The 24884-nt window shown below is 45.1% G+C and overlaps 5 protein-coding genes across 5 annotated transcripts; all 5 read left to right on the top strand.

Annotated features, from left to right (window-relative positions):
* The first annotated feature begins 16036 nt into the window (after positions 1-16036).
* LOC108075882 (uncharacterized) lies at positions 16037-17024 on the top strand. Its single transcript, XM_017168491.3, has one exon. The coding sequence runs from the start codon at positions 16108-16110 to the stop codon at positions 16981-16983; it is 876 nt and encodes a 291-aa protein (XP_017023980.1). The 5' UTR covers positions 16037-16107; the 3' UTR covers positions 16984-17024.
* A 138-nt stretch (positions 17025-17162) lies between these two features.
* Positions 17163-18269, top strand: LOC108075904 (uncharacterized). Its single transcript, XM_017168529.3, has 2 exons — positions 17163-18031; positions 18111-18269. The coding sequence occupies exons 1-2, from the start codon at positions 17281-17283 to the stop codon at positions 18125-18127; spliced, it is 768 nt and encodes a 255-aa protein (XP_017024018.1). The 5' UTR covers positions 17163-17280; the 3' UTR covers positions 18128-18269.
* A 30-nt stretch (positions 18270-18299) lies between these two features.
* On the top strand, positions 18300-19156 carry LOC108075924 (uncharacterized). The gene has a single exon (XM_017168564.3). It carries the CDS (start codon positions 18324-18326, stop codon positions 19131-19133), a length of 810 nt encoding a protein of 269 aa, XP_017024053.2. The 5' UTR covers positions 18300-18323; the 3' UTR covers positions 19134-19156.
* A 159-nt stretch (positions 19157-19315) lies between these two features.
* On the top strand, positions 19316-20159 carry LOC108075912 (uncharacterized). The gene has a single exon (XM_017168542.3). The coding sequence runs from the start codon at positions 19347-19349 to the stop codon at positions 20157-20159; it is 813 nt and encodes a 270-aa protein (XP_017024031.1). The 5' UTR covers positions 19316-19346.
* Positions 20160-20209: 50 nt separating this feature from the next.
* On the top strand, positions 20210-22023 carry LOC108075872 (uncharacterized). Its single transcript, XM_070284667.1, has 2 exons — positions 20210-21477; positions 21540-22023. The coding sequence occupies exon 1, from the start codon at positions 20295-20297 to the stop codon at positions 21090-21092; it is 798 nt and encodes a 265-aa protein (XP_070140768.1). The 5' UTR covers positions 20210-20294; the 3' UTR covers positions 21093-21477; positions 21540-22023.
* The last annotated feature ends 2861 nt before the right edge of the window (positions 22024-24884 follow it).

Raw genomic sequence — 24884 nt, 5'->3', positions numbered from 1 at the left:
TATGTTTTGAAAACTATCTTGTATTTTTAAAGTAGTAAGTAGTTTAAAGCAGTAGTCTTTGGTTTGAATTAAACAAAAAATCCACCATATAACTTTGTTTATTAACCAAAAAGCAGCCAGCTTCTGGCCTCGTTCCTGCACTTAATCCTCAGCCCAGTAATTCGTAATTTTCCTGGCTCCTTTCCAGCCACGGGGCTGGTAACCATTTGGCTCCCAATTCGATTAGTCATTTATGGCCGGACTCCAGCCACACATCCCCTCGGGAGGAGAACGAGTACACCCAGAGACCCGACCCGCATCGCTCCCTGGATCCGGGATTCCTGTTCTGTCATTGAGGAGACACACACGCAGGCAGTTGCTAATGATGCCGCTGCCAGTTTGTCTGGAGCCGAAAAAGCAAATATACTCGTAGCAGCCGGGACAAGATGCTACCTACAGAACCTGCCCAGGTCCGGGCCCTGCCTGCCTACCTGCTGCAGTCTGGAAATATTTATCGATCGGCTCATCGGCGAGTTATGAAAAATTTACTTTCGTTACAACGTCGGACATTAAGCGGGGACGTCATGAAGTCTGTGCCGGCCAGACTCTTTGGCCCTCGGCCGATGAAGAAGACCCTTCCGCACAGCATGAGGTTGCCTTGGGACTGGAACTGAGGCTGCGACTGAGGTGCAAAAGTGGTCGGGGCAGATGCATACCTTATTTTTATAATTTTTATGGCCCGGTCAGGTTCCCTTTCCACTCTTCTCCTCTTATCCGCCGGCTCTGAATGAGCATTGAGCCGTCGTAAACTCCTGATGAACCTCATAAATAATATGTATTTCGATTTTTATTCCAGTTTCTTCACACTTTACACGACTCGGGGGAGAGGGACTGAGAGAGAAGGGCGTTGCGATCGGTTCCATAAAACCCATGTCAGAAAGTTAACCCACATCTCCAAAGCCGAAAGTCAAGAATGAAATTATTGGATTCAGTTTTGTCCAAGGTCCAGCCTACTTAACATTTTCTAGCAATTTTCCCCCACGAAAATCAAGAACAATACCCGAAAAAAATGTCCACCAGCACTCGGTGCAATAAAATTTACTTGTAGGGAGAGAGAGCCCTAGGATCCCCGTTGAGTTCCGAGCTGAGCAGCTGCATTCACCACCAGAATCTTCGATCTTGTTTGGATCTAGCTCTATGGGATTTCAGTCTCATATGATAATGTTGTCAGATGCGCTCGAGGAATCTGTATAAAGAATTATTACAAATTTGTCAATGTCACTGAGTGAGATGGTTATGTATCTTAATTTTAAGGTTTCAGAAGAGAGTGTAATATAAAGAGATTTAGTAGTAAAAAAATAAAGATATAAGAATAAAGGATTTACTTTGTAGATAGTTTATTGCTAATCAAAGCCTTAAAAAATTAGTTTAAAAAGTCAAATTCAAAATTATTTCAGCTTAGAATTTTTTTTACAAAATTCCTCAATACCTTGACTTTGAAAATACTTATTTTCCTTAATATACAACTTAATTAAAATAGTTTCATTAGCCAGAATTTTATTTAATTTGTAAATTTGCATCTGTATCTTCACCTTAAGCCCAGTTATTGTATTCTAAAGTAGTCAACTAATGGACTCGGCAGTTTATCTGCCTATTTCCAGGGAAATAAACTTTCTAGTTTCGTTTCATTAACCACATGTCATATTTCTTTACATATATAAGGCTGAAACTAGTGCCGTTATAAGCCCCACACTGAAAGAATCCCGGAGCAGAAAGGCAAAAACAAAAATCGAGTTCAAGGCAATCTCTAAGTCATCGCACCTCATAAAATTCGATCATAAAAGCGCTGGCAACATAAAAGCTCAACTTGGCTCAACTCGACGTGGTCCAAACTCGTTAAAGCCAATATCTTATTGAAAATTTGGAAATCGCAGACGATCCAGGGGAGCCAGAGGGGGGGCAAAGCAGGTCCAGACCACCGGCCACGGATCTCGCCAGACTGATACGGTTCTAAGTAGTCGAAAGCCATTTGGAAAACAAATTACAAAATTACGCTAAATGACAAGTCCCTTCGCAACTCAAACGGAGCTGCGGCCTTAACGATCAATAATGTCACATAAGTCAACGATTATTGGGGGGGCCAGAGCCCTGAGAAGGCGGTCCATTGCTTTTTTATGGACGTCGATCCGAGGGTCGTAAAAAGTTTGTTGTTTTTTTTTTTCGAACGATCGATCGACCCGTCGCAGGTGCGAAATGGTCTATGGAGCCAACGTAGCTCTGTTGTGACTCTGCGACATGGTTTTACGACTTTTTGGTCGACATTTTGGACAAAAGTCACCGCGGACAAAGATCAAGTCTCTTGTCTGGTAAATGTTTTTGTTTTACGATCACACGCCTGATCCCCGAAGATCGGACAAATCGTTTAACACCGATCCTCGCCCCACTTTTGACCCCGTCTCCCCAAAACTCAACTCCCAAAAATTATGCAAATCTACTACGGAGTCTGTGATAATTCCTTTCGGCTGGAACTCAAGTGTGCGCTCATAAAAAATCCATAAAAAATATCGTTCAACATTTATTTTCGATATGTTTTTTGCCTTCTTCAGGAATACACATTTATATTCGGTCCGGTTTGTCAATATTCTAAGGGTCATTAAAGACTTATAAAAATTGAATTCAAATTAAATGGGCCGAATCATCATTGATAAGTTTGTAGCATTGCCTGATCAAAATTTGCTTATCGCCCAGCCCCTATATTTTGGGAGAGAATAAAAATCTACAAAGTCCCATTGGGTTTTACAGTCGCAACTTGGACTGAAAGCATATGCCACACACAAAGGCTTCTACTACCTACATCTTTAAGTAGCCAAAAGTGTCTTTTCTATGTTGATTTTATGGCATTCTATTATGATCTATTAGTGACCATTAATTGATAAGGCAAATGAAAAGGCCGCCCGGACTACTTTAAAGCCTGTGAATGTTATTTTGAGCCCTATGGTATTTTTAAACATGATCTATTAGTCAGCATTAGCTGATAGGTTACATTAAGGGAATCGTGTGTGGCAACATTACATCTCTTAATGTTCCGTTAGAATACAAAACCAGGAATCTATTCAAAGTTATAACCTTAGGACCTCTTAAAATTTAATGGGTATCTTATAAATAAATAAATATTTTCCTCAGTAACCTTTCCCGTTATCGTAAGTTAATCTACCTGAACTATGTATGTAGTATTTAGTTTAGTTTAGCAATAAGTACCAGCTTCACCTGAGCCTCGACTAATGTCCGACGCCTCCCTGTCTAGTGCTTCCACTGGCCTGGACAGAGGTTCCTCCGATTCCTGGACGGTTCGCAGCGTGTTCTCGCACCAAGGCCAACTCCTGGCGCGAAATCCTGCCCGCCAGACAGCTAGACGCCCCGTTTAAAGAGCCTCGCTGCACAGCATGCGATTGCAGTTGCTGTTCCATGATTGTTGCTCCTGAGGTGTTGCAGGTGTTGCAGTTGGAGTCCCAGACAGTTACAGCAGCGTCATGTTGTCTGGCATTCTCGGCATTCATTTGTGAAAGTCATGGCCAAGGGCTCGGCTCTAATGGTGCTTGAGACGAATTGTCATTAGTTTCGCACGGTGCTCAGCCGGCTGAAGGGTTGCATTCAAGGCTGGCCAAGTGAGTGGCGGTATTTCAGCATAAATTCTAAAAAAAAAATAAGAGAAAACCTCTCATAAATCCCAGCTGAGTCGGATTTTTCCCTTATCGATTTATTAGGAAAGCTGCGCTTAAGTTTCGCAGGACTCACACCCAACTGGGCAGTGGCACAGCGGCTGCCGACACATCAAATGTCGATGCAAGGATGTTACCCCGACCAATGCCACGCCCCCACACTGCCACCCACCCCACCCACGAGACGGCAACAACAAAGATGGAGGAGAGCAGGAGCGATATAAAAATTGCTATACATATGACAGGGTGTTGGGCGAGAGAGTGTGTGCGTTGGAGCATTGAAAAAAGTAAAGAACTTCGACAGACGGAAACAGGAAACCGGAAGTCCATCTTGCTACAGTGTCGACGACAGGCAGCAGCTACTGCTGCTGGGAGGAAGGGAGCCCCATGGCTGCCAGGTCCAAGATATTTTTATGCGTTGAAATTTTTCAGCTGGACCAAATCGCATACATCATAAATATATACGTGTCTCTCTCTCTATATATGTATATAGATATATAAAATATGCGACGGCGTGCGTGTGTGCGGCGCAACTTCAATAATCATTATCAGCAGAACGACAACGTTGTCGCTGCCTCATCGCCCCGCACTTTGCAACATCATGTTGCGGAAACAGATAACGCACGGACATGACTACGGACACATGGTGGATGGAGCTGGAGCAGGGGCAGGAGCAGGGGAAGGAGCGGGAGCGACAGCAGGAGATGCCACCATGGCCACGGTCCGCGCAGCACATAACATTTAATGCCGATAGTTCGGATCGGGGTTCTGCCAAGACGACAACTCGAGCTTCAAATTGAAATCAATGATGCGCACGCTCACTGGCCGGGAGTAAAAAATAAAGCGAAACGGTGACGCCGCCGCCACTGCCTCTAATGTAGCATCAACATACGGGGGATTCCCAAGCAAATGATGCGAAAAATCCGTAGCTCGCCACCCGCCAGGCACTGACGCCGGTGTCCGCCGGAGCTGGATGTTTGCAGTCCAGTCCGGAGCCATAAAAAAGTGTTAATGTATTTGCAATCTCCAGCAAAAGGTACGGCGACCAACAAAAAAGCTAAACCAAAAAGAAAACGAAATTTATAGAAGAAAATGCGATACGGTTGGAGTTTCCGATGCCAGACTCTGGCCAAAAAAATATGAAAAAGGAGAAGCGGCTGCAGATAATCTCCGCCTCAAGTGGGGGCTGGTAACCGCTTTTCTGCACTAAAAAACACGCCGAATGTTCACATTTTAAATCAACTTGTCTGACAGGTATATAAACGCGGCACCATGGAGTCTTAAAATAAAGATATTCGATCGCCCGGCAAGTCGACAGCGAATCTAACAAATCAAACTGTGAGCTACTTGGTAAAATAGTTCAACATCTGCCCACGCAAAAGAGTCACAGTTCTCAAAATGGTATACAAATTAGCCGATAAGCTATAATTAGCATAATACATGGCCCCAAGTCAGATCTTGAGAGACTTGCTTTGCAAATCAAATCAAATTAAATCCAACACATCCAACACAACAGTCCCCCATCAAAATTTATGCAAAATCAACACTTTACGCTAATGATTTGCGACAAGCTAAAAAATCGTAGACAGTTCCCGGACTCATCTGCATTGGGACCATCAAATACATAGCTTATATATGCTACATTAGATACGACTTTCGGGACCATTAACATATCCCAAACTTAATGCGTATTTCTCTACTCGAAAATCGGACATCTGTGGCGTTTTATGAATGATCTGGATCGATTGAATATATGTGTGTAGAACTTTCTGTAGCATATTTCGCTTTTTTTTATAGTTTATAGTCGGGTATAGTTAAGTATTTAAATTTAACTGTTACTTAATGATTGCCAAATTATGCCCCAAACAACGATAACATTTGTATAAAATCTTAATCCGAAGACAGGTTACCGTGCAGACAACTCTTTAATATTTCCATTTCCTTCCCAGACCGAAACTGTGAATGGACCCCAAACTGCTTTCAAATAGTCAGGCTTAGGAGCTCAACTAGAAATCGGTGACGGTATGTATATGGTATCTATTTGAGTCTGGTTAATAAGCTTATCGGATAGTGGCGAAGGGTGATTCTCAGCTGGATATATGGAAGGGCATTAACCAATTTGTTTAATATATGGAAAGATATTTATACTTGAAGAAATCAAAACAAAAGTCGTCCATCATTGGTGTGTTTAAAAATAGATCTTACAGGATTATATCTTAAAATTATATTTATGAATTAATACTCTACTCTTTTGCGATTTATTTGGCCTTAAAAATAGAGAATAAAACCCTTTATTGCTTGATGACCTAACAACTTTGTAATCTATAAATATTCTTAGAATTTTACATTTAATTTATATTCCCCATTTTCACTACCCTTTAATAGTCCCTCCATAATCCCTTGTTACATAGTCTGGACACCCTCAAAGTGCTTTTATAAAAATGCTCTTCGGTCGACATGTCCCGAGTCCTTGTCTCCTGCTCTTGGCAGGCTTTTATCTGGTTGCTCGGTGTTTGGTTTCAAGACCGCAGTCCATTTTGGGCTAGTCCGCAGATGAGACCCTTGGCCTGGATTCGGGGTGTCAGGGGTTCCAGGGGTTCCGGGACAACGACGTAAGTAACATATTGTGCGAGCATACAGACTTATTTATCGATGGACGCGTGTCTGTTTATTAATTGAAGTATTTGTTCAGCGCGTTGTCGTCGTCATCGCCGCCGCCGCCGCCGCCGCCACCGCCTGCTGTCTGTTTATTTTTCCGTGCTCGTCGACACTTGAAACTTGAAACATAACATGGTTCCCTTTGCGGTTCTTCCCTCGGCTCGATCGGCTTGCTACTTGTTTACATTAACCAATTAGCGCGTGGAGGGGTTCGCCGTTCTGTCAGGTTGGGGTTAGGACCTTTGACATTCTATTGACACTTCACGACTCATATTTGTTTTGACAGTTTCCCGAAGTGCGTGCGGGGGTAGTGTGTGCTAGTGAACAACTGGCATACACACAAGGTGTTGGCAAGCAGATTTCTACAGGATATTTCATAAGCAAACGGTAACAAAGGACCTAATTAAAAGAAATTTTTAGAAAAGAAAATCCTGGAAGTAATGAGCACGAAACTTTTTAAAACTGAGGAATTTTCCAGCTGTTTTCCTGGAAACTTAGCAGAACTCAAAGCGATTAGCCGGTGTGGGGTTATCCTTTCTCCCGCCACTAACTATCATACCTCTGCCCCGCCCAACTCTGATAGAATCCGGGTGCTTTGAGGATTGGTTTTGTGTTATCAAAACAAATTGCACTGCCAGCAGCAGGCTACAGCAGTGGGGCAGGAAATTTTATTTGGCAACCCCGCCACTTAACCCGGACTCAGAGCCACAGATCCAGACCCAAGGCAAGGCCAGAAGCACCTTTCGCCGCCTCCCTTCGACTGAGGCCACATCCCACATAATGATGATGCGCAAGTGTCGCGTGCACCTTTTTCGCCCAGGAATCGGGATCAGGATGGCGGATGCCATGTATTAGTGGAGCGTGCGGTGGGGCTGCGGTCGTGCTGGGATGCCTGCAAGGAGATTGCCCATAAAAATTCCATAAAGATAGCGATTTATGTGTGCGGGAGAGCAGTGGCAAAAGGGTTGCCCTGCCGAGTCGATGCGTAAATTGATGTGGCTTCTGCTGTAATGGCACTTCGCATCTGGGCATCATCAGCATTTGTTGCTGACATTTTTCGCTACTTAGGGGAGTGCCAGATTTCCCATACACCTCCTAACCCATCTCCTTGATCCATATACAAGGATATATACATTTTTTTTTATCAGTTTTGAGGTCTTTTGTGTGGGGCGTAGTGTGGAAATGATTTGCAGGTGGTTATTAATCAAATTAATGTGCTTATTGATAACAGGCTGAATGAACCGCCGTAATGTTGTCGCCTCGGCATTGTTGATGTTTGCCGCTTTAAGTGAAAGACCAGACTCGGGGCCTCAGACCTCAGCCAGACGCACATTTTACAAGCTTTTAAAAAGAGATTATCTTATCCCATCTGAATGGATTGGATTGGGGAACAGGAACACCGAGCCGCACTTAATAGAAAACCAATTCCAGACTCACCAAATTTACATTCGAATCAAAACGAAAGCGCCGCTCGGGCCAGCGGAGGAGAAAGTGTAGAAGAATCATTCTAAAAAACATTGGTAATCATTTCAAGAGAGACGCTGAAATTGAGACATCAAATTGGTCAGGGATCTCCAGAGAAAAACACTTAAATCACCTGAGCGACAAGTGGCGATAACAACAGGAAAGTGGAAACCACAGCCAGAAAACAAATCAACTCAAAGGGGCAACCTCTTTACCAGGCCCATTTCCCCAATAGAGGAAGGCCGGCTGATTTATTCAGAGAGACTAATTATGTGATGTCTGTTTCAGTTTCAGTATTAGATACCCATTCGAGGGCCCCAGACAAAGAGGTAGAAACAAATGACGACAACGGACCGTGCCAACAACCAACACAGGTACGCTGACAGGCAAAGTGCATCTTTAATTTCTTGCTGCCGCCGATATATGACCACGATGGGCCACGGCCCAGTGAGCAGAGAGCTCACTAGTCCCCTTCCCTAGACCTACAGGTATGGTACCTCCGAATCGGATCAGATCGGAACGGATCGGACGGGCACGCGATGCTAGTTGGAACGCCAGGCTTATAAATGCAACGACGACGGCGGTTGACATCCGTTGGCAGACAGGTTGACAACTTAGTCAAGCGGGGACATGCGACGACAGTGCGAGTAAGTGAGCTGGGAAAGGGTATTATGGGAGTGTATCAGAAGCCGGAAAAATATTCACATTTAATGTTGAATATCTTGTGTTCATTTTACTTGAAAATATAACAAGTTACTGGGTTAAAGAGCTTTATAATGTTCAAGTTATTTGCTAAAACAAAAGATACTGATACTGATTTTCACCCTATAATGTAATGAAGTATCTCCGCCCTCCTTAGCAGCCTGCATTCCGCCACGTAACTGGAAGCAGGCAGCAAGCGATGTGTCCCAAATCAGAGGCCCCCGAACCCGAGCCCAAAATCCCAATTCCGAAACCCCTTTAATAGGCAAACTCGCGGTTCAATAACTCAACAACGTAAACAACTTAATTAGCAGGCACTGCGACCAAGTGTGCTGGGGGGTAATTAATTTCGAACGCATGCCAAAACCAATCCTGGTTGCTGTCCACCCCGCTGATTATTATGTGAGTCGACTCCAGAGCCGGGTTGGATCGGTTGTCTGGTAGCCCTGCTCCGCGTTCCAAGCATCAGCATTCATATAAATATATATATGAAAAAATATATATATTTTGTGATGCCTCGCCTACACGACTTGTCGAGGGGTTTTTGGGGGCCCTCGAAGCGTTGGCGGTGCGTGCGTTTTTTGCCTAATTAATGGCGGCAATTTGTAAACGTCGCGAAATGCGCGAAAATGTATTTGCCAAATGTGAGGCGGCCGGGGCCAACTTGGTAATAAGAAACTGGTATGGAAGGGTACGGCTGCAGTTTGCTTTTTAAGGCGTTGATTGATCAGCAGCCCAGGCAGAAGCAGCAGCAGCATCACACAGGAAAGAGAGTTTAAACATTTTACTGATTTCTGAGCCTAAAACCATAGGAATTTCCAGGATAAATCTCTTTGAAAGTCACTGAATTTATTAAATTAATAGATATTTTTTTTATTTCTATACCTTAGGGTGTCCCTTTTTTGGAAAAATATACCTATTATTTACCAAGTTCAAATTAAATCAATTTTTCCCTGTGCAGTCGCGAATGCGATGGTGATGATGATGATGGAGATGACGATGCGCTGCATGCTGATGAACGATCGATCAATGGGAGGATCGTCCGGGATCGCCGATCGCCACGTAGCGTGATAATATTTCTGGCGAATTATTCGAGTGGCATACATAAGCAGCACGCGAGCGCCATAATCCATAATCCATAATGTCACCAAGTGTCGATCGCTGATCGTCCATCGCTGATCTCGCCTAATAATGTTGTCGCGTCAGTTCAACGGCTTGTGACACATCCAGTGAGGAGGCACTGGAGAAATGAGGAGGCACGGACTCGAATTGGAATGGCAACTCACTCGCCAGTGAGTGAGTGATTTACGAGGCAATGGCCGACAATGCCAATGAATAATTTTGAAGGTGATTTTGGGGCGTAGGGTTCCGCGCTTGATCTTGCCGGGCGCAGTTGCAGTCGGCAGTGGCGATTTATGGCAAACCATAATTGTCATAATTCCCTGTATGGCCAACAAGTGGCTACCGGAGCCTCTGGGAGCCTCTCCGAGGCACTACCACCAGCTGGGCTACCGTTTAAATTTGATAAGGGACACACCAACGCCACATGTGGCCCAAGCCGAGGCCGCAGCGAATGGCGAATCTGCGCAACAAGATCGCAATTAATTCGCGCGGATAAATCTTCAAGTGCTAACTACATGACAACAACAAAGTAGTTACACTTCTTTTCATACCCCACACACAAAATCACGAGCTCTCTCTCCGGGGTCTTGTGAAATTTCGGAGGCTGCAGAGCCTCTCTGATTGCATTCTGCGGCTACGCTGCGGAGTCTTCTCCGTGCGCGGTGTCTGTTCGTTTAATTTCAATTTGTTGCCGCTGCAAAATTTATGATGGTTATTAGCAAAAGACGTGCGGCCGGCACATTCCTCATCATGAAGTTCGGCTCCGGCTTCCTGTGGGATGCCTTCTGCCTCCTGCAACCCATCCATCCTTTCCCCTGTCTTTTGCCGGGCTACCGAAACTCCATTTTCTGCACGCCTGCGCACAAGTCTCGGTGCGGTGGCAATGTTTACTCGCCTCAGACAAATTTCATTGTAACCCGAGTAACTTGGTAGTGCGACTGACTGCCTTGGCTTTGGCTCTTGGCCGTCTTCTTGGCCTACGTGTAGTCGCCTTTGTTGCCGCTCTGCCGTTTGTCTAGGTAATTGCGTTTATAGTTTGTCATGTTGGCTCTCTGGTTTTCGGAGAGCTTCTGTTACAGTTTCAGCCGAAATCGCCTGGGATTGGGTCTGTAAGCTGGCGCTTGTAGCGGCTTATCAAGATCCGTCTGATTGATAGAGGATTGAATGTTCAAAGGCTCCTAATCCCTGCACAGGAAATTTATATACGTTCAAGTCATATTATTTTAGCACTCTACTTAATCATATTTATATTGTATATGAATTGCAATTAAGATTTATATATAAAGAGATCCAATTCGTTTATCTCATATTCATATTATAATAAATCATCTTATCTGCTATTCAGATTTATCCCTTAATCCCCCTCATTGCTAATGCCCAGCACTGTTCCCTGGCCTGGCTAATAAATTATTTAATTAGCGCTCATTAACATTTTTGATCATCGCTGGCCAAGTGCGTGGCCGCACACCGAACTATCGGATAAGATCGCCAACACGTCTCTGGAGCCGCCGCACTGGATGGATCATCAGTCATAGAGACTGGGCACCGGCATCGGGGGATCCCCTTCCTCGGAGGTGTGACAAATTTTGGGCCTCCTGCTCCTCTCCCCAGTTGCCGATCTCGGTGTGTGGCTGGCTGGCGGCAATCGACAAATGCGCTGTTTACCTGCAGCAACACGAAGTCTGGATGTCCCAGAGCAAAGTATGCCCATCCGGAGAATCCATTAAGTGGTTAATCATATGCGCAGCGAGGCTCCAGCTCCAGTACCAGTGTCCTTTTCGGGTGGTATCCTTTACCCGGCTATAGGTATGGCCTGCCCGGCTGCATTTCTGCCACAATTAATATGCGTCCAGCGATCGTAATCAATTCTCTGCCAGCGCGACGCATAGTCATCGTAGAACTCGTACCTCTGGCAGCCCGGCAACCGAACACGTGCGGGTCATTAGTCGCAGTCACGCATTTTGAGCCGGGCCGGTGTCCGAGTGCCGGAGTGCCACCACCAGCACCTCCAGATTCCACATCGCCTGGTCCTCCACCTCCACTTAAACAGTCCACCGCCGACACCACCTCCGTTTCGTTGATTTTAGTAGGAAATGATTTCGTACGCTTCGTTCAACTTGGATTTTCGTTTTCATTTTTGTGTTTTTTTTTTGTTTGGTTTTTGGCGCTCAGCTGCGCAAATTTTATGAGTAGCTGGAACTGAGGACTGCTCGCTTGGCCCTTTGTTTGGCTAACCTTAATGGGTTCTAATGAACCATGGAGGCCCTGCCCGCACTGACCAGTCCAGCTATCAATGACTACTGATTCGGGGCAGGGGCTGAAAGCGGCAAGCCAGCAGAGCGAGGATCCGGAGGGAATAATCAGTTTAATAAGGAACAAAGATAGTTTTAATTCGATAATATATACTTATAAAATCCTATAGCCTACGCACAGAATTAAAAGTAGATTTCCCTGAAATCAAGAACAATTTTCCCCGGGCTAAGTGCCATATGCAGGAATTATTACAACACTTAATGAGTCCTGCCGCAATCATTTTCCCCTGCCCCAGCCAAGTCACGTGTGAGAGGAGGAGGCGGAGGACACTACGCAACTAAAAGCAAACAATTTAGGTCCCGTGGCTGGCATGTGGGGAGCTGTTTCCCCCATCAATGTCATATCCATATTGCTGGCACCGAAAAGGATGTGGTCTGAGCTTCCTTGCGCATTTTCACGACGTGGCAGCTTGCCAACGAAAGTGTGGCATGCAACTCGGCCGGCCGAAGCTTTTAACCTCTTTGGCCTGCAGGCGACCGAGCGTTTTCTTGGGGATTCGATTAATGGTTACCACTAATGCAGCACTAATACATTAGAGCGACTTTGGTCTCGAAAATCGTTGGCACGTGCGCGACAAATACCGACAAATTTGTTATGAAAAAATAAACAAAACCAACACATACACGAGGAAAATATATATTTATTACTAATATCTGACAACAATTTATGCGGCCATTAACAGCGGCAATACAACGTGTTTATTTCAACATTCTGCCAGCCCATAAAAAGTCTAAAAAAATATGTGCTCAAGGGGCCAGCAGACGGAATAAAGAAATAAAAAATATAAATATTAATATCTTGAAAATCAATCACAATTCAAGACATGTCCGGCCGCTCGGACGAGTGCAAAAATCGCCCATAACCCATAAACTGTTCATAAATTCAAACACCCACGAATAGTGGTATTATTCACCCAGAGCGAACGGCGGCAGACAAAAGACGGCGTCCAACAATGAGTCTGGGGATTCGTGTGGGCCTTCAGTGGGTCACTTGTGGGTCTTAGACGCAGAAAAGTGATAGTAATGGATCAATAAACGACATGATAAAGCTATGGATTCAGCAACATTTTATATTTAATCGTAAATACCATGCAAATTTAACGTCTCTGCTGATGATACATATATTCAACAATTGAAGAGGAAGTGCGTCCAGTTGCCGTTTCCCTGTAGCCACTGCATAAATTTATGGCGCTAATAAAAATGTTGAAAAAATAAATTAGCGAAATTCCGGAAATTGTAACAAATTAGCATCAGCACAAATGTAATTAGTAACGCTGTGCTGGAGGGGAAACGATTAAAGTATTGTATATTTTATATAGTAATTAGAACAGCAGCAGGTCAACCACCAAAACTTCACTATTAAAAATTAGAATTTTTTGTGGTTTTGTTATTTTTGTTAAAAAAAAAGAAACCACTTGCATTTCAAAACTAAATTGTACTTTTTTGTTATTTCACAACAGCTTGCAGTATTTCCTACATTTTCGTATACAATTTTGATTACAGTTTTATTTTTAGGGAACCTTTTCACTTTCTGGAGGGTGTGTGTTTAAACAGCTTTCCCTTTTTCTTGTTGACTTAACTGTGTTTATTTGCTCAACGTTGTATACTCTTTTTTTTTATCTTTTGGTGAATAACTAGGAAGACTTCGAAACAGCAGCCGCCGGGTCCGAAGGTGTTATACAATAACTCATTAATAACATATAAAGCTGGACAAGGGAGTCGTGTGTGCACCAACAGCTGGCTGACAGGTCTCAGATATACATATACCCCTAAAGGGGGGCATAAGGGGTCCCCGGTAAAGCCATGCAGAACTTCCGTTCCATTCCGTTCCTGGGGGGCCATTCCGGAAGGGGGGCCTGCAGCATAATTACACGACTTTCCAAGCTGCAAGCTCCATTTGAGCTTCCGTTTGGGAGCAAATGCTGCAAATTTACCTATTCCCCGCTCCAAAAATGCATTATTAATTGCTTTGGCTTTGATTTATCTAAGAAGCAGGCTGACCCCCCGTGCCCCCTTCGCTTTGGAGCACCCTTGGAGCATTTTTCCTAACGCTCCTCCCCCACTCACAATGTTTAATTGTGGAAATGAGAAATATGCGGAAGCGTTGACGATTCCGCTCCAGCGTCTGCTGCACTTGTCGCATCACTTGATGCGCCCAGCCCCAGTTTCAGTACCAGTTTCAGTCCCGGTCCCGTTGCCTGTCTCTGTCCCGGTCCGTGTCCATGTCCGTGCCCATGCCCCACCCACTGGGCAACCGTGCTCCCTTCTTCCGCCACTCGTTAGCTGGCATGTCAGCGACAAAGTCAGCCCTTGGAATGCACTGGAAGAAAAGGGAATCCCTAGTCAAAACTGGAATCCTAGATTAAAGGTTATTTTAGTTATGAATTTTAAGAAAGTGTTATAAATGAACTTTTATTTATTAAATATATAATAGTATTTTTATTAAAAATTAATAGTTTTCCCCCAGTGTATCTCATCAGCATCTGTAGCTGTCTGTTCCACTCCCACATGCGCTGTCTCGGCACTTGCCGCTCTGCTCCTCCCTCGCTTTCTCCTATTCCCCCTTCGTCGCCGCCTGCACCTCGCCCGACTAAATGACACAAAAATATGGGCTTAACCGGAAACGGATGTATTATCTGCGCTAACTGCGCTGCCACACACACACACACACACACACACAGAGAGAACCGTCAGTCAGTCAGTCAGAGACAGGCCGGGTTGGGCTCAAACCCGGCTCGTTCTCGAGCACGGGCACGGGCTCTCGCTCGGACTCGGGTCGTGGAACTAATAGAATATTATAAATCGTGTAGAATGGGGCAACCTGTCTTCTCCACTGACCCACGGATGACAGTGGCGGCTCCTCCTCCTCCTCCCCATTTCCGAATTCTGAATCCACCGCCGGGGCTCTGTTCTCGTTCGTTACGCTTCTGTGAGCTTTTTGGCTTGTGCTTTTTGCGGCTCCCGAACGTTTCATGTTCACATTCGCATGCAAAATCCCAAATAGAGTTAGGTATATGATGTGTGTGTGGCTCTGGGGGAATCTCCGTTAGTTTGTTGCCTGGTGGTCGGTCGGTCGTTCTGTCTGGCCAAAAAGTGGAGGTAACGGGGAAAAGCCTCGGCCTGGTCCACTGCATACGCTTGCATGTCGTTGTCAAGCACTTGCCGACGCTTTCACTTTCCTCATGCGAACCTCTGGCAGTGGCCCTTTCATCATTGTCAGCCCGGGGCATGGATACAACTAAACTAAAAAAAAACACCGAAAATAGTTGTGCCAAGAGTACGTTGACCTGGCTAAAGAATAGTGTAAAGTATACCTATATTCATATGGCACAAGGTCGGGTTAGTGAAGAAAGCATAAGCAACTAGCCACGTATGATTTGTTGACTTCCTAGAAGTCTTCCTCTGATCAATAATCCCATCAGGAGCTATTACACAGACCCGAAAGAGTTAACAATTATATTGAGAACTCAAGGGGTTCAGCGGCGTATCTATTGCATTAAGTGCAGCTGCCCTTTTCCACATTTGCATGTCCTTAGCAAGGATCAAGGATAAGCATAGGCAGATGATTGAGATTGAGTCATTGGCCAAACAATGCTCTTAGTTCGTCAGCCATCAGCCATCAGTTATCAAGCATCAACCGTCACCCGGCTGTGAAAGTGATTCGTGATCGAGGCCGGAGATGCGGCAGCAGACAGAATCCTTTCCTTGTCTCCCTGTCTCTTCGTCCTTGTATCCTTTGCGTGTCATTCAAGCGATCAGCAAAATAAAAACAAACAATGCCAGCCAAGGGGAGAAAGGAGTAAGTGAGTAGCCAGCCTCCTTTGTGGCTGCTTTGTTAGCTTTGATCGCAGCTACTTGGAATTTTCCCTCTATCCCTCTGATTTCCGCATGCCTCGCTGGGTTTCCTTCCTGCTCGGGAAATACAATGGGTCTTAGCTTTGCCGAAATGCTAAATATTTAGGCCTGGCATCGCCTCAGCTTAGATATTATAATTATCTCTCTTTTGGATTAAAGGTGGAGTTCCATTAGGAATAATATTTGATTGTAAACGGTTTTGCATTAAGAATAAAATATATATTTTAAATAGTAAATTTCAAAAATATACAAAACCTTTCGTTACTTGTCAAAATTTTCCTGGTGTCTCCAAGAGAATGTTAAATGGCAGTCCGAGGAACTTAGGGCTGGCCTCCTGGCCGCCCGGCGCCCATTTGCTCAACTTTCCGCAGCCGCCAGAACCTAATAGCCAGCGCTTGGCCTCAGTTCACTTTCAGTCGCCGCCGGATCGTATCCTCAACTTAAGGCCCTGCCCCCTGGGACCCAATCCGGATAATGGCGGAGCTTCCGGACAACTGGAGAATGCCGAAAATGAGCGGGCTCTGGCAAAGAAGTTCATCTATTTGTGCTATCTTGTGGCAAGTGTGTATTCCGTGATTGCTGCGATTCAAATGCTGTTAATCACGCTTCTACTAAAACCGTCCACCGCGGACATAATGGCCGGCTTCGTGTGCGTCATTATATCGCTGATGATGCTCTTTTTCATATCCATCCTGGACAATCTGCGGCAGATCCTCTGGATAAGCATCCTTCTGTCCGCCCTATTTGCGGAGTTGGTGTGTGCGGGTGTGGTCCTGATCCTGGCCGAAAGGACGATTATGAGGGTGACCTTAGCCTTGGTGGCTGCCAGCATCCTGCTCCTCATCGGCTATTTGCTGGGCGCCTGGCTGCCCAAGATTGTGCTGCCCGGCGAGCGAGCGATGCTCGTCATCATCGTAGTTTTTGGGCTGATCTCCATATTCCTCATCACCATGCATATCTTCACGAATAAGGTTGTCTACTCGAACGCATACTTTTGCTTGCTCCTCGTGGTCCTTATACCGTTGACCACCTACCACGCCCAGCTCGTGCACGGCCGGAGATTCAGTTTGCCCTTCTACGAGTTCGTCATCTCCGCCACGTACATCTATCTGCACTTCTTGTTATTCTTCAGCGCCGCCTTCTACTGCATCTGGACCTTTCAATTAAGTTAATCCTTAATTTATCAATAAAGTATTCCTTTCCCAACATGTAAAAAAATCAAAAAAATGTTTGTGTTTTATTTAGTTCCCACAGGAACAATTTGGGCAAGATATTATCTAAAACATCAATTGTCGTGATCGGGGTGTCTTTGATACAATTTTTAATAATTTTAGCAATAAATAAATCTTCCTTCCACTTTAGTATATATTTTAGGATCTAATGCCTCGGGATGCCAACAGCTCGGCCGCGCCACACTTGTCAGGGACTGCTTTAGAGCCAATTTCAACACTCGCAAACACTGATGCGAGATGGACAACATCTACCATCAGGATAACGTCCGGACGGAGAGCCCCGAGCTCGACGAGCTGACGCAGTTCATCCGCAACAACTATATCTTTGGCTTGTCCTTCATGTGCTTGACTCTGGTTATGTGGTTAATCTTCACGCTAAGTAAGTGGCATCCGCACAAGGAATTGCCCTTTCCCATCTACTTGCTGGTGATCACCGTATTCTTGGTGATGATGACCCTCAACTGCATCCCCAAGATTGCCTCCTGCTCGCCCTGCAAGTGGATAATGGCGGTAATCGTCGTGCTCTGCACAACAATTGCCGGATGTGTGCTCATCGACCAAGTGGGAACGTTAAACGCAGTTCTGACGATCGTGGGTGTGGCCATCGCCATTCTAGTTCTCAATTTCTCGGGCTCCAAATGCCCGCAGGACTTTCTGCCCGGCGGCGTCTGCTCCACGATACTGATGATGATACTGCTACTAGTGCTGATCTGTGTGGGAATCGCCCAGTTATTCTCCGAAAGCAGAGAGCTGCTGCACGTCTTCGTTTGTATCCTGTTCATTATGGTGGTCATAGCGATTCTCATCCAGGCTCAGTTCAACCACGGCCGCCTGACCGTTGTGGAGGTGTCTCCGCCGGAGCACCAGATGATCTGCGCTCTGACCCTCTATCTCCACACCATGATATTCCTCTTCTGCGTTTTCTACTTTATCCAGATGGAGAAATTACGCCAGCGTGAGGTTACTCGAACCACGAAAGATGACAGCGGTAAGAAATACACAAAAAATGTTTACTGTATAATGAAAAGTTGTTTAGTGGCTTTTTTACCAACTGTTTGTTATTACAGGCTATTACACTCAGTGAAATGATGAGGAATAATTCTAGCCTGCTTACCCAACCCAATTAACTGGTGCGCCGTATAAAAATATATAATATTCACCTATTATACATATAAGTATATTAAATAAACGCTTAAAAATGTATCGAAAAGCGGAACGTGGAAATACTTTTACGAAATTGAAGCATTTACTGAAAGTAGTACGATGTAAAGCCTTTCCGCATGTCGTATCGGCTGTTGTCGATGTTGTCAAAAATTGTAGGTATTATTTTATATTTTATAAAATTCCAAATTAACATGGATCGGAATAATCGGGCGATACGGCCTTGGCCACGCAGAAATCCTGATCCCGAACAGGAGGAGCCGAATGAGATTAATGCGCGCAAGCTGCGGATCTTCATCTTTAAAGTTTACCTGTGCGCCGCCATCCTGTGCCTGCTGTCTGCTATTCCGTGGATCTGTGTATCGGTGTTGAAACCGCCTGTCTATAGTGATATTCCGGTGCCGCCGTTTATGTGGCTCATTATCACCTTCGTCCTCCTCACGGTACTTAGCTGTGCACCGCAGACGCCGGTAACTCTGTGGCTCTGCTGGGGCTTGGTCCTCGGCTCCCTGTTCTTCATCACCCTGTTCGGCTGCTACTTCGTGGTCTTAATGTCCGTGTGGGTGGTGGTGGGGGCCATGGGCATTTCCGTGGTTCTGCTGGCCCTGCTCCACCTGTACGGAGCCAAGGCTCCAATGCTTATGCTGCCCAACATGCTCTGCACCTGCGCCGTAATGCTAGTGGGCTTCATCACGCTCTTCGTGCTCCTCATGATGTCGTTATTCACCAATGATGGCCGTTACGTCTTGGCCAGTGCTATTGTGTTCTTCATCATAGTGATCTTCTTGGCTCCCTTCCAGGCCAGCTTCATTTGCGGACGGTTGCAGCAAGTGCCGTACGGGGAAGTAGCCAGCTGTGCCAATGGGATTTACATGCACTTCTGTTTCCTGGCGACCTGCCTGATGATCTTTGCTAGTTTTACAAAATAAATATTTCAGAGTTTTAAAGCGTAGCTGGAGGATAGTGAGTGGCAAATATTTCGTTAGTTTTCAGCTTTGATTTAGGGGAATCCTAGCCAGGTACTCGAACCAGCTTTGGTCAGTTGCGTGCCTCCCTGGAGCAGTGTGTAGGGCTAGCTCTGTTTTCAGCTTTTTCTGATTTGAATGCAATGCAAAGTCTAGGACATATAGTCTCAGAAATCAATGTCGTGTAATAAAATTATTTGTTTGTCGATGCCGAAATTACAGCCGCGCCTGCGCCTGCCAGGAAGACTTTGTCAGTCCGAAGCTGAGCGACGGGATGAGGAGGAGAGAATCAGAAACGAACTGGGAATCGAGCCAAGGGACGTGGTAGTGTTCGTACGTACCGTTTACATCAACGCATCGATTTTCTATTTCTTTCTACTGGTGCTCGTGCTGCTCATCTCGTCGCTTGGCTTCAAGATATCCGAGATCCTGCCGATTCCGCCGTATATATATCTGGTTGTGGCCTACAGCCTCCTGGCATGCATTGCTTACATAGGGCCTAGGCGTTTGCCGGCCTCTGTGGGCTGGGCCCTGGTCCTCTGCATAGTACTGCTCCTGTCGCTGTTCACTATATACTACACATATAACTTCGGCTGGATCCGCTTGATCATATGCATATTGTTCTCAGGCGCTGTAATACATGGTTTGGTTGTGGCGGGAGCCAAGTGCCGAAAGTCGTGCCTGCCAAACGCCCTCGTCTATGCAGTGATCGTCTTCATCTGTGCTATGGGAATCATTGCGACGTTAGTTTTATGCCTTATCGAGTTCCAGAGATCTTTCGTAGTGAGCCTGTTTAGCTTCTTGGCCATTCTGGCGATGGCCGCCACCCTAATGCAGTCGCAGTTTATCCACTGCCGCACGCACTACGTCCCCCTTGGCCTTGAGCTCATCTGCGCGCTGGGACTCTTCGTCAGCAAGTGGACCATGCTAGTGTGCGCCCTTCTATTCGCTCACACCACTGATATGCAGTCATTGAATTTGATAAGTTAAAGATGTGCAGAAAGAAAATGAACGTCACTTATCCAAGAGTTTAAATAAAAACAAATATCACGACAGTTCAAGAGCAGCAATAGTTAATTCCCCTACACTCGGCCTTGCCTTTATTGTTTCCCGTCTGAAAATTCAATGTTAAATTACATACAAACAATGAAAATATGTCGTCGCAAAACGCATCGTTCTTCTGAAATTCAGATCTTCGGCAATCCGCCCCATAAGCGCATCAGCTATGCCAGCCGCATCTACGGTCTGACTATCATTATGGCCTCCATTGCCCTGATCCAGTGGATACTTTTTGGCGCGCTCTTAGGAAAAACTGATTACCAGAAACACGAAGTCCTCTATGGCTGGTGGTTAGCGTGCACCTTTTTTGCAGTGGCCGTCCTCGCCTGGACCAATTGCGGACGCAAGGTACCGTTCAACTACATCCTCCTCGGAGCTATCGTGGAGTCATCCACCATATATATAGCCATGGAGCAGACGAAAAGCCAGAACACCCTAGTCAACATATATGCCGGCATCATTGTTGTGGCCCTCATGCTGGCCTCCATCTTTTGGGGCGCCTATTTTCCCATGTTCATTGTGCCGGGCGATCTGCTGCTCAGCCTTCTGGTGGCCATTTCCAACATCATGATGATTTTGTTCTTTATCAACGCCTTGTGGATCCACTACGATGGGCTGTACGTTGCTGTCCGAAACACCTTCGCCGTGATCGCCGTCTCCGTAATGATGTACACGGCTACCATTATCCACGATCGACAGTTTGATGTGCCCAAGAACGAGTATCTGTTTATCAGTGCCTTGCAGTTTTTCGCTTACATGGTGCTTCACGAGCGTATCCTCACTCTGGCCACCAAGAATACTGTTCCAGCTAATACCGACCCCCATGACCATGATCTCCGCAGTTTCCTGAAAACTTACGCCTGACCCGGCTCCCTTAAGATTATTCTGCGTAAGTTCCGGATCTCTACATTTGGGAATACTTTTTATGGCTTCATCATTGTTCGTTCTGGGTTATTGTATAATTTTTTTTGGACGGAGTTGGCATGCGCCACAGCCAGACAATGGAGGAAGTGTTTTCGAGTGAAATTAATAAATAAACAGAGAAATGGGCGGCACAGCTGATTCAGAACTGCAATTTTGAAGTAAATAAAATATATTCTTAAATTCAGGAACTTTCTCCAAGTGGTTTCTTGTGCATCTTCACAACTCTCAAGGATTTTCTGATCTGGCTGAGATCACGAACATCCCCGGCAACTTTTAATTCGTGCAGTCGCGCCTTGATTTCAACTGGATTAAGTGATGGAAAAAAGTAACTATAATGGGAAATTTACATAAAGAATGCGCTCTACTCCACTTTGTCCGTATGCTAAGCTGCCGTAACCGAAGAAGTGCCACTGAAAACAGGATTAATACAGCGGCGGCTGGACTGTCCAGGACCGCGAACAAAAGGGGCAGCTGTGCAAGACAAAGGATCGCGGGCAATATCCACTTAAGGTCCAAGCCAGGCGAGAGGAAACTCGTTATGAGTCACACAAATCTCAGACTACCACGACCGAGGACCATCTTTCCCTATCTGTCAGAAGGGAAGCGACCAACCCTTTCTTCCAAGGCGTCGCGGTCAGTCGCGAAAACAATCAGCGGCCATAAATGTTGATTATGAGGATCAAAGCGACGATGAGGATGATGATGTGGATAAGGATGGTGATGATAATGCACTCAGAGAAACAGTTATAATTTTTCTGAAAATCTACAAGCTATGTCGATATCGAAATCATCCTTTTATGTCTTAAAAATCTTAGTGATGCTAAGCTAGGTCTACATTTAACAGCAATAAAGTAGTAAAGCATTAGTTTTATTCAATTGTCTAAGTGCTTATAGTTACAGCAGTAAAATACTTTAACATTCCATATTTATCTTTAAATTTAAATCCACAATTCATTTTCACAATTATTGTTCCAAGTGCATGAGCCTTATCACTCGCACAGCAGCTTTCGATCAAAGCATCTGGACCGAAGCTGCTCGGAACTGACCTGAGCTAGTTACCTCTCGGAAAAATCCGCCACGAAAATCGTGGGAAATTTTCCCAAAAGCGCATATCGAATGCAATCAAATGTTCGCGACGTCTCGCGGTGGTTACTTCGCCTCGCCTCGCCACCCGATACCCAAAACCCCGGGCCCGGGGGTTGTTCATGTTGCGCAATGAAAACTTGCGCCTTTTCCGCCGAACTCTCATTTTCACCCTCAAAACGGCGCTGTGGAAAATAGGGGAAAAAAATGAAATATATAGAATAATTCCGCTTGTTGCGTGGTCAGCTTGTGATTTACCTTTTTCCGGTGACAAAACGCAGAAGTATTGTAAATTGAGCCGCGGGGAGGGCCACGACTTTTCCGCCCAACTTCGGTCTAACGACTTTTTTTTTGGTAGGCGTTTGGTTTTTGGGTGAGTATTTCTGGTATTTGGCCGTGCGAACGTGGGAAAGCCAGACTTCAGTGTCAACTGGTTGCCGGCAATCGAAGGCATTCGCATAATTAAATGCAACGCAATGTGGCGGCAGCAGTTTGATTTCTCCCCAGATAACACAGTCCAAAAGGGAGGGTGGTGGTGGAACTTAACGTGGTCCTAATGGCCAGCTCAAGCCAGCATCGTCGAGTGGGTTTCTTTATAGGCATTTCGAATATATTTGTGGTACTATAGGATTTTTTCTTAATTTTTTAAAGATTTTCTTGTATATATTTATACTTTTTAGATTTAAGTACATATCATAAGTACAAAATTATCAATAAAAGCCGTATTTTTTTTACCATTTTTCAAAGTCAACTTAACGGGATAAGAACCATTGTCATTGAGCTTGAAGCTCTTTCCAGGATATTCACAGCCCTCGAGACCGCGCTCATTACTGAGTTTCAGTTTCAGTTTCGGTTTCTATTGTAGTTGCCTGTTCTCCCTACTCCCTAAGATGCATTCATCTTGACACCTTTGGTTTCCCCAAGAAGACAAGGAAGACCTCGTCTTGAGCTTCATCATCGTCATATCTGCGTTCCGCTGGGCTACGTGGCTTAATGCGAAATAATTACAACTTGTTCGCACATCATTCAGCACAAGCAGGCAAAAAATTATCTGTCAGCTCGGCGTCCCCTTCATTTGTTTGCCCAATGACGAATGTGACCCTCCAATGGCGAACGATGCCGATGATGATGATGAAAACTTCAAAACGACACTTGCCTTATTTGCTTTTTGCGTATATATATTTTTTCTTTATTTTTTTTATATTTTTTTCGCAAAGGCTCTTGTGGGCGCGTCGGTAAAATTTCAAAGTCGGCATCATTAACACCAATGCGCCATTTTGGTATTTCGATGTCGATGAGTTGTGGAGTGTTGATGGTGATTGATGTAACTTTTCAGCCGGCCGAGCAGCCATCCATCCCATCCAGTCAGCACTTGGAACTCGATCTCGAGTGAGTGTACCAAATTGGTAGCTTGCTGGCAGAGCCCGACCCGACCCGACCGTCCCGGGGCCCTGGGCTCTTTATTTGTTGTTTTAGTACGTAGTCCCAGGCCGGGTTCCCCCCCTGGTCTATGCTAATTTGTTATTTTAAGCATGTTTGTTTGCCCAACAGCCCTCCACAGCCCGCCGCCAGCCATGCAGCCTTGCAGCCTTGTAGTCTCGGACGAAAATATTGACAAATGCGGCGACGGCTGAAGGGATCGGAAATGGTAACTTTGTCTGCACCTGAGGCGAAATATTCCCGGCAACAAATAACAAACAAGTAAACCAATTAAAGGAAAAGATACAATTTGAATTCGTAATGCATTTGGCCAATGCGGCATGTTTTTTAAAATATATTTGAAAATATTTCGAAAGGCGTTTATCACGTTTCCCAGGAAGCAGTGAAGGGGAAGAAGGTTCTGTTAATTGGTAAAAACTTCCAAATTCAAAATAAACTAAAGGAAAAGTTAAAGCGGAGAGTAAGCTAATAGGAAAATAATTAGAAAATCATAAATATGCTACAAAACCAGCTAAAGTAGATTAAACGGAAAGCTTCTTTATTTTTTTATCCAATTCTAAATGTATTGTTTATTTAAATAATACAGAAAAAAAGTTGCATTACTTTTTTCCTCTCCCCTTGAATAAATCAGAAACGCTTATGACTATTTGCACTTGAAGAACCCTTTGAACTGTGTAAACTTTAACTAGATTTTCAATAACCTCATTAACCCACTTGGGAAGCCTGGGCCTTGGACAAGTCTAATCTGGTTATAAACAGCCCCGGGAGGTCCTGTTACATCCATGCAGGACTTTACACAAAAATCGGCCAAGGAAGGATAACATGTTCTAACCCCAAATAGACAATAACTCAACGCACTAATTACGAGAGAGACAAAGGTGGCTGCACATTGACTTCGTCACTCCGCCGGCCCTAATAATAATCGGGCCCAAAACCAGATCTCTAGAATATTCAATTACCGCAAATTTGTCGGCAGAGCATAAATGCAATAATTAAGAATCAAGTTGCCAACAAAGTGGACTAGACCAGACCAGACCCGACCAGACCAGACCAGGCCGAACCAGATCAGACAGTCGTAAGCCGACCCTTACTGGGGTGCGGGGTGATACATTCGCACAACTTCCGTTGGAAGTCATGTAACTTATTTCTCGTTACGCCTGAGAAATTTTTACAGTTGACATTGAGACCGGCGCGGCTCGCCCCGTAACT

This window comes from Drosophila kikkawai, chromosome 2L, assembly GCF_030179895.1.
Source record: "Drosophila kikkawai strain 14028-0561.14 chromosome 2L, DkikHiC1v2, whole genome shotgun sequence".
Classification (NCBI taxonomy): domain Eukaryota; kingdom Metazoa; phylum Arthropoda; class Insecta; order Diptera; family Drosophilidae; genus Drosophila; species Drosophila kikkawai.
The sequence above is the reverse complement of the archived record's forward strand: the minus strand, read 5'-3'. Positions and strand labels throughout refer to the sequence as shown.

Coding starts and splice junctions, on each gene's coding strand:
- LOC108075924 (XM_017168564.3), top strand. CDS start 18,324: ATGTCGTATCGGCTGTTGTCGATGTTGTCAAAAATTGTAGGTATTATT.
- LOC108075912 (XM_017168542.3), top strand. CDS start 19,347: ATGTCGTGTAATAAAATTATTTGTTTGTCGATGCCGAAATTACAGCCG.
- LOC108075904 (XM_017168529.3), top strand. CDS start 17,281: ATGGACAACATCTACCATCAGGATAACGTCCGGACGGAGAGCCCCGAG.
- LOC108075882 (XM_017168491.3), top strand. CDS start 16,108: ATGTTAAATGGCAGTCCGAGGAACTTAGGGCTGGCCTCCTGGCCGCCC.
- LOC108075872 (XM_070284667.1), top strand. CDS start 20,295: ATGTTAAATTACATACAAACAATGAAAATATGTCGTCGCAAAACGCAT.